This window comes from Eurytemora carolleeae, unplaced genomic scaffold (assembly GCF_000591075.1).
Source record: "Eurytemora carolleeae unplaced genomic scaffold, Eaff_2.0 scaffold484, whole genome shotgun sequence".
NCBI lineage: Eukaryota > Metazoa > Arthropoda > Copepoda > Calanoida > Temoridae > Eurytemora > Eurytemora carolleeae.
In genome coordinates this window covers 61,067-70,620 of record NW_019396528.1, presented here as the reverse complement: position 1 = coordinate 70,620, position 9,554 = coordinate 61,067, and the positions used below count along the sequence as shown (strand labels likewise).

General features: G+C 33.4%; 1 protein-coding gene across 2 annotated transcripts; it reads left to right on the top strand.

Moving 5' to 3' along the window:
- The first annotated feature begins 261 nt into the window (after window positions 1-261).
- On the top strand, window positions 262-8,315 carry LOC111704914 (TOX high mobility group box family member 2). Of its 2 annotated transcripts, none has more exons than XM_023477303.1 (7): window positions 262-444; window positions 1,662-2,267; window positions 3,998-4,084; window positions 4,391-4,489; window positions 5,516-5,689; window positions 5,832-6,347; window positions 7,121-8,315. In XM_023477303.1, the coding sequence occupies exons 2-7, from the start codon at window positions 2,169-2,171 to the stop codon at window positions 7,580-7,582; spliced, it is 1,437 nt and encodes a 478-aa protein (XP_023333071.1). In that variant the 5' UTR covers window positions 262-444; window positions 1,662-2,168; the 3' UTR covers window positions 7,583-8,315. The 2 variants fall into 2 exon arrangements, with proteins under 2 accessions (XP_023333071.1, XP_023333070.1); XM_023477302.1 differs by having other exon boundaries at window positions 1,657-2,267.
- The last annotated feature ends 1,239 nt before the right edge of the window (window positions 8,316-9,554 follow it).

The following is a 9,554-nucleotide window of genomic DNA, read 5'->3' as shown; positions in this document are numbered from 1 at the left end:
ATATAGTGGACAGATAATCGATCCTCTCCTTTATATTGTTAGATAAATCAAACTCAGAGTAATTGATTTCCTTCAATTGATTAATTTTTCAACTGTATTCTTTCGATTCCAACAGACGCCCTTTTTTACTGAAAAGTGTGAAATAAAACTTAAAAGTGTAAGATGTGTTAAAAATAAAACCACTAAACCTCGACTTGAAATCCTTGAAAACCGTTGTAAAGATTCCGTCGTAAAATGCGCGAAATATTATGGCAAGGACCGGCTAAATACTTCCCAGCTTGGGCTATTCCTGCTGAGATGAAGATGTACCGGCCCGGCTCGGAATGGTTGGCGCGGAAATCGGACAATTCTTGGTTCAGTTGAACACTTTCTGGCAAACCGTAACTACATACATCACGTTAAAGTTAAAACTGTGATATTTGATTACATCAGTCGGTTGACAAGGTAACTAACTCTATACGATTACTTACTTTTGAAATATGATATAATGACAAAAATGTCTGAAATCCAACTTACCTTAGCTATACTTTTAGATAGAAATTTACGCGAAAAAGAAATATTTACGTAAAATCTTCTTGTTCTATAGGTTGCACAGCTAGCTTTGTTTTGAAAAATTAAGTTTCTTTTAACGACATACTTATTGATGAACATTTTTTTCAAAGTTAGTAACGTGTATGAACTATTTTAGTTGTTACTTCTCATTATTCTGGAATTGGATGCTTCAAAATTGTAAATAGGAAAGCTAGGGGTGTGACGCGCCATAGTAAACCTAGTTTTTCTTATTTAACAGATGATAAATACTTTGGTTGGGATAGCGCCAAATCGATTGAACTCTAATCCACATTCAAGTTAAGGGTATTATTCCGGGGCTATTGATTCAACATAGAAGTTGTTGAGAAATGATTTAAAGAAAGGACTGGCTTAAATTTAACCATCATGTTGGAAGAGAACTAACTGGCTGACCGCTATTAAACAGATTTAAAATGTAAAAAATTTTACCTCATAATATTATTCTTCACTAGAAATGTACGTTGAACAGAAACTAAGTTGTTGCTCAACAAAAATAAAAATAAAAATAAAAATATATGTAGGAAAGAAAGCCCAATATTTATTCCCCAATACTGTTTGATATTTTGTTTGTTTATTGGAAATAATATCAGTTTAGAGTGTTTATTTAACCGTGGGTAGACACCTAAAGGGACTGTTTAGGAATTTTAAGTTATCTTCAAAATGCAGAGAGCTATCAACGATTCACAACGAAGTATAAGAATTTATCTGAGCATTTTTTTTATTTTATTTTACATTTTAAGAAAAGGACCGAAAACAGCCAAAAAATGTCAAAAAGAGTCGAACATTTCCATAAAACTCTAAAATTTCTATTCCTCATATCTTTGCAACCCAGTATTATAGACCTTATATATTTCAAACTTTGAATCAGTTAACGTTTGAAATGTCAAAGGCTTACACCATCAGGCTGTAAAGATATAAGGATTAGAAAACTAGAGTTAGGGAAATAGTGTAGAGATTAAATTAAGGTTTAAAAGCTTCTGTGAATTGCTTATGGCATTTGTCAAAAATACGTTGAAAATAAAACATTAAGAATTCAATGAAATCGAACAAAAAATACAATAATTTAAACTAATTGTTTTTTTTCAGAGTAGAGTTCTGCCCTTGGCGCTAAACCAATCCAACCCAACAGTTCCAGACATCTTTAAAAAATATTTCAAAAACAATTTATTGAGTTAGAAGAATTCAAGTATTCAACACTGATCCCATCTGATCAGTGAAACCAGCGAAATCCACCAAATTATTTCAGAGAAGTTTCAACAAAATCCGCAAAACTGTTTTGGGAATATTTTCGAAATTTTCCACCACGTCCGCAGAACTGTGTAAAAGTGAAATAGACTTATTCACAAATGTGAATGTCTGGCTAAACGTTTGTGAAATCATGTAAAATCTCTGAAAGGGAGAACTGTATTGGGATTTGTTAGAACTCTCTCTCCATCAAAAGCAAAACTTTGATGTTTTCAAAACTTTTATGAGCGAAAGAAAACCAATTTACGTTGGGCCGGCAGAATTCCAGAATTTCTGATTAATATTTCAATTTTCAATCTCTTGTTTGACAGAGTTGAGAAAATTAATGATTTGACTGTTGCATAGTTGAGAAAATGATTACACAGTCTACGTATAGGGATGGAAATACAGAGTTAGGAAAAGAGATGACCCCCGGTATCAATCAGTCCTTTGAAGAATCAGAAAATTCACAGGTAATTGAAAACATTTTTCTTGTTTATCCAATTACTTAGTTTTTTAAAAATTATTAGAATTATTAAATTAATTAAATTAATTAAATTATTAAAAATTCTCATACAGTGATAACAAATATAAAATGTAACGATTGTCGTTTCCAAGAAAATTTGACAAGAATAGTTTTATAAATCTACATTTTTTACCATTATTTTAACATCTTTCATTGAAAAATAGTTTAAAAGCAGTTCATGCTTTTGATGGTATCACGAGTCTATTTCTGATCATAATGTATTTGGACAAAACATGGTATATTTTCCCTAAAGGTTTTATGATAAAAAAATCGATATTTAAGACAGTTTCCTGTCCGTAATATTTTGACATTTTTTTTGGATAATATTTAAACTAAAAAACCTAAAAATCAATGTTAGGCTTAACATAATAATTTTTTCCTGCTTATTTTAATATTATGGCGTTCCGTCAATGCTGATTAAGAGGTTTTTAAAACTCTTAATTTGAAATTAGCCTTTACTTTTGGGCACACTTTCATGCATTTTTTATCTTCTGCTATAGACTTTTTATTTGCTCCAATTACTCTTACCTATAAATCTAATACGGACAAACTTAGCACTATTTAGTTCCGCGTTCAGCCAGATGCTGTTTTTTCAAGATTTTTGAAATATTTTTGAGAATTTTAGTAGAAATTCTAGATTTTAAATACCCACAAAGAATGCAGGGTTAGATAAAGTTAAATACATTATTTGAGTTTTTATTTAAGCAAGAATTCTACAAAACGAAATATTTCATGTTCACGACAACCTACGTAGTATGTATATTCTATAGAGGGGTCAAATTCTGTGATATGATTGTCGTCTCCCTTCGTTCTTTATTTCCGGAATTTCGATGTAACTTTTGAAGTTTTTAATTTCTCTAAAACCGCTAGATAAAACAATTGCTTCTTTGTCACAAACTTAAATTTTCCAATACCCTAATTCTTTGCAACCTGATATTTTAAACTTGGTTTATAGTTTGAATTTTCGAAGGGTTATGACATTGGGTTGCAAAGATAAAGCGTTTAGACTTTAGAGAATCAGATTTTGTGGTAAAATCTCAGAATCTCCTTTCTGAAAACATTTCAGGTCAAATTGAGAAAACACGACATTACAAAATCGTTTGAAACATTTCTTAAGTGAAATGAAGAGCAAAGACGATATTTATTTCACCTTTTCCGGTTCTTACTATATATATATAAATATATATATATATATATATTATATAAATATATACATACTTGAAGATGGTAGAACAAGAGACGCTAGGAAATATTATCATAAAATTTACATGAAAACATCAGCTTCTTACGTTCATCAATAACTCAACCTACATATATCAAAACAAAATATCATTACAAACCTACCCCCCCCCCATCCTCTCCTTCATTCCTCAAAATACTTCAACTTTTGACCCTGGTGCATTAGGCCCAAAGGTCATGAGGTCAAAATATACAATTCAAAATATTTTCAGAGTTTAAGAATTTAGAAGAATGGTTGTTAAAATTATCATAAAATTCAAATTATTTAGTTTTCAAACAATTCCAATCACAATTACGTAGAATAACAAGTTGAGTTCAATATAAATGTTAATATTAAGAAATGATATAATAGTTAAAATAATAATGATAAAAATCCTCCCATATAAAGATGCAAAATGAATTATTAAAATACATCTTAATAATAAATATATCTATTAGATGTCTATGACAAGTTTGCCCGGTGAAATGAAGATTGAGAGTCCTGGTGGTTTAGAGACAGGAGGAATAATGTACCATCATCAACAGGTAGATATACCAGGGATACCAGGGATACCAGGGATACCAGGGATACCAGAGATACCAGGGATACCAGGGATACTAGGGATACCCGGGATACCAGGGATACCAGGGATACCAGGGATACCAGGGATACCAGGGATACCAGGGATACCAGGGATACCAGGGATACCAGGGATACCAGGGATACCAGGGATACCAGGGATACCAGGGATACCAGGGATACCAGGGATACCAGGGATACCAGGGATACCAGGGATACCAGGGATACCAGGGATACCAGGGATACCAAGGATACAATATATATATGTCTAGGTGGACCAGCATCATATATCAGATCAGATGCAGTATCAAGATCAACATTACTACAATCAATGGTGTGGAGGAGATTATAATCAAATAAATTATTATCAGGTAAAAACTAGAACTCTAAAGAAACTGTAGACGTTATTACAAGTGATCTACCATTTAGAAAACAGAATGTCCGATTCACATACCCTTGAAACCTTGTTTCATCAATAATTTGGAAGATTCGTTATTTGTCTAGTTTGAACTGTGATCAATTCTAAACATTTTCTCCTTTGTTTCTGAGTCGAAAATAATCAAATTTTAAAAAGAAAACGATGGACTTCTCAAGCATTTTCGATCAGAAAAAGCTTCTATATGTACCATTGTGAATCGATCAAGCCACAACTATAGATGGAGAGTTTCTTGAATCCCTTAAATACTCCTTAAAACTACATTGTGATAAAATTAGGATAAACTTGAAATATGTAAAAATCCCAACTTTTAATTTTTACTTCTCAACTGTCCAGCGTCCAGGGGTTACTGGGTTCAGAATTCAAATTTTTAATTAAACACCGTGAATGAAGCCAATTTTGCCTGAAAGATAGATATGTAGATAGCTAGAGAGAGACACAGAAAATTATGTAACAGCGTGTTTTTGGATGAACCTTAATTGAAAGGGATGCCGTCAAGACTTAAAATTGTCGCCATTTTTTAAATCTTTGTATCTTATATCCATCTGATAATTTAATTTCTTGCACCTCTGCAACTTTCTCTTAATTATGAATTGAAAAAGGATGACAAAAATTAAAAACTTGAGACTTCCGACATTGTAACTTCTGAGCTCAAAACTTAAGACAGGGTATCGTCATGAAAACCAGTTTTGAAATTAGGGTTTCATAAATGGGGTTAGGCAGTTTTGTGGATATCAATATTTTTGTTATAAAATATCATTTTATTTATTTTCTTCATATTCTTAATTTTTGTTGAATCTTTTAAATCAAAATCTACAAAATGTTAAGACCCCAAAAAGGAAACTCAGACGTTTCGTTCAGCAATACTCTTTTAAATTTCAGACTCTGAGATGAAGGTTGGTAGGATTTTCCGCCATATTTGTTTGTTTAAAGAGCTTATTTTATTCTTTTTATTTCTCAGCAGGGGTACGGTCAGCAACAGCAGTACCAGCAGTACCCGTACACACATCAGTACAGCAGAGAGGATATGTACAGCATGGGGTACAGATCAGATAGTCCCATGGGAGGAGGAGGATACCACCCCCCGGCACGCTCCCCTACAGGGTCAAACAGTACACCTAGTCCACATTCTCAGGTGAGAAAATCCACGAATTTTTATCTTCTTTTCATTTTCATATCTGTAAAAATAAAATTTTTACATAATATTAACACATTTATATTTTTAAATGCACACTTTCCAGTGTTTAAAAAACCAGATTTAAAACTTTTTTTTTCAGGATATTCCAGGAGAAGATATGACACAACTTGAGTTGAAAAGATGTCCTGAAGAGACCTTTAGACCTTCTCCTGTTCAACCCAAAAAACCCAAAGCATCACGCCGGAAGAAGAAGAGGGATCCTAATGAGCCCCAAAAACCTGTCTCAGCCTATGCACTCTTTTTTAGAGACTCCCAAGCCTCTATTAAGGGTAGAAACCCAAATCTCACTTTTGGCGACGTCTCTAAAATGGTTGCATCGCTCTGGGACTCTCTGGATAGTGAAAGCAAGGCCTTATATAAAAAGAGAACTGAAATGGCCAAGAAGGAATATTTAAGGCAGTTGGCCTCTTATAGAGCATCGTTGGTATCCAAGGGACAGGCCGAGGATATGTTTGGGTTCCCTGGATACGGATATCCTCACATGGGAGTGGGACAAAATATCCCGCCCCATCCTCCCAGCGCCCCCAGTCAATCAATTAATCAAGTATCACCTGGAGGACAGGGGTTCCATCCTAGTAACGAGTTCAATAATCAGGTAATACATTTTTTATATTATTTTTTTCTCTGCCATTTTTATTTTCCCGCCATATTGGTTTCTTACTAATTCTTACAACTTTTATTAATCAGTCTGTAAAATCTACGAAACAATTAAGGAATTTAAACCAATTTTGCTAAATACTCTTGCCTAAGCTTTTCACACAATTTTAGGCAATTGCTCTACGAGAATATATATTATATATGGGGGTAATTTAGGGCCGGGTAATAAAGAACAGAATAATTATAATAATTTTCAAATAAATAGTTTTGGGTGGAGTCCTAAGGTTGGTATGAACACATTTGCATAAACAGACTGACATCTTTATTATCTTTCTTCACTCTTCAATCCTTCATGCTCTTACCCCCCACCCCTTCCCACTGATTCTCATCATCTCCCCCTTGTTGAGCCCTTTTATTCGCAGTGCGTAACTCAGATGGATTATATTTCAAATTTATCCACGTCTATGTTTTCAAAAAGTCAAGTCTTTTTAAAAATAACGATAACTTTCGATTGATAACAACAAAACATATATTGTTTTAAAAGATTATAAAAATGAATTCTATATTTTATTATTTTGTTTTAAAGTGTATAATTGATTTTTACCTATTTATTTATCTATTACAATTTTCGTTTCCTGCGTCCTTGTATTCTTTCCTGTTTTTATGAATTATAGCTTTCTCTTTTATCTACTTTCTCCTTTTACTATTGAAGTGTAGGATATGACGGTGTGTGGGGGGGGGNCCCACCTGTAGTTACACTGTCTACTCTAGGTCGGACCCGGAAACGATTGCTCCGGAAGTTCTCCGCCCTGCCTCTCTCTTCCGGCTTCATCCCAGGGACACTCTCCTCATTCCATCCCCGTATCATCCCATCAAATCCCAGGACACCCCGCCATCCCAGGACATCCGGGACATCCAGGACACCCGGCCCATATGTCCTCAGTAGCAGGACAAGGATACCAGGACAAGTATTCTGAGTATACCGGTCCTACAGGACAATTTGACGGATATCATCCAGTATCACAGGACAGGAATCACAACCAGCTGGGTCAACCTGGAGTATGCGGCCGACCCGGCTGCGGTAGACCAGTCAATAAAGCAGCTGATGGAACCGAGAGTACGTACTGCAGCAGCGAGTGTGTTGTCGGTCAGTGCAGAGAGGTTTACAGCAGTTGGGCGGGGGCAGGAGCCCCACCAACCCAACAGCAACCACCAACACCACAAGTCAAATAAATCAAAGCTAGAAAATGAACACAAATACCCATAGAGAGCACATAGAAGCAACCCTTTAGTTGAAATTATAAAAGCTATATAAACAGATAAGGCCAAAACCCAGTTGATCCATTTTAAACCTTCGCGATAGAAGTCAAAACTTATCTTGTCAAAAACCAGTGATCTATCTATCTATCAATACTTGATAAAACATTTAACCTATACAGTGTGTATACAGAGTTACCCCTATTGTAGCGCACACCTAACATTTAGTGTGAGTATTATTTGTTATAAAACTTAATTAGTTCATTGTCATTGTCAACCTACATTTTCATCTTTGAAAACATTATTGTATCCCAGAAAAATATTTTTTTCATAATTATTATTGTAAATATTATAGTCTTGAATCTCAGATCCTAAACCAGTATTCACTTGCTAATCATATTCATTCTTATTTATTATTATTTTATCTATTTGAAAAATGCGCAAAATATAAATGTTGGGAGAAATCCTCGAGATACGTATTTGAGGAAACCGGAACGTTTTGAGCATCTTTTCTCGCAGATTTTTAGGGTCGTCAACCAAACATTCCAGAATTGCAGATGAGATGCTACCTCAAAATTTATAATTTTGAAAATTTATTTTTCTTTAACATTCCTAGATTGTGATCATAATCAATAATAGTAGTTCTGATTTTTAGTGATACTTTTCTGACAATATTATTATGGTTAGATAATAAAATATAAAATTTATAATTTTCTTAAAATATGGTTTGATAAAAAACATGAGGATTTGATTTATAAAATCTTTAATATTCAAAAACTAAAATGTGTTGTTTGATGAAAGCATTGAGGCTTAAACCTTAATTGATTTTCAAATTTAATATTTCAAACCNCCCCCCCCCCTTTCAAAACCTATATAAAACAGCTAGGAGTGTGAAGGAGCTAAGCCCCCCTCCACTTGAATCTTGGACCGAGTCAAAATTTCTAAAATAACTGTTGCATTCTGACGTCGTGGATCCCTTTGATGTTTCAATCCATAGAATTCTGATAGAACAATTAGTCAAAATTAAAATATCAAAAATTAACACCATCAGGTTGCAAAGATTTTGGGATAAGTAAGTAAGGGTTAGTGACGAGAAATCAGTTTCTTCATTAATGAGTTCCAATTCATGCCACTTTGTTAAAAATCAACGAGAACATGTAAAGTCTTTAAGAGACATATAAAAAGGAAATGATTAATCGCCATAAACCATAATTTTCTACTCTTTAAGACCTGTTGGCTTATTTTGGATTGATTTGTCAAAATTTGCTGATTTGATCAAGCAAAATTCATAGTTTGCAAATATATTATCAAGTAATCTATTTGCTGATTTGAAAAATCAAAAGCGTACGACATTAGGTACATTTAAAAGATTGAAATATTGATTTTGTTGCTTGTAATTAGTTCCTTTGGTTAGAGAGTGAACATCATAGTTTTGATTTCAAATTATGACAATAAATTAACAGCTTGTGGAGCCCCTGATCTGCAGGGGCTCCACAAGCTTCTGTTTTGCTAAAAACTGTATACAATACAACTTCGTTGTGCACTTTTTGAAAATTATTTATTTTTTCATTGATCAGAGTTTTATAATGTGTCACCACTTTTTCTTTACTAAATAAGAAGCATCCAAAAATAGCTTTGGAATGATTTCTGTTTAAAGGGACTGTAAAGAATAAAGGAAAGGGGATATAGGATGAAACCTGAGAATCTCAGGCGTTGAACGATACATATAAGATATCTATCTGATGTTCCTGTCTCGAGAAATAGATATAAAACTGTGTCCAAATTATACGAAAATTCGTGTATATAGAATTTTGTATAAAAGTAGTAGGTTTAAATAGATCATATTCAGCAAATACGCAACTAAACTGAAAACGATTAAATCCTGAGAATCTCAGGTTTGCTCCTATTATAATTTTTTATTTGCATTTTGCATTTTTAATAGATATAA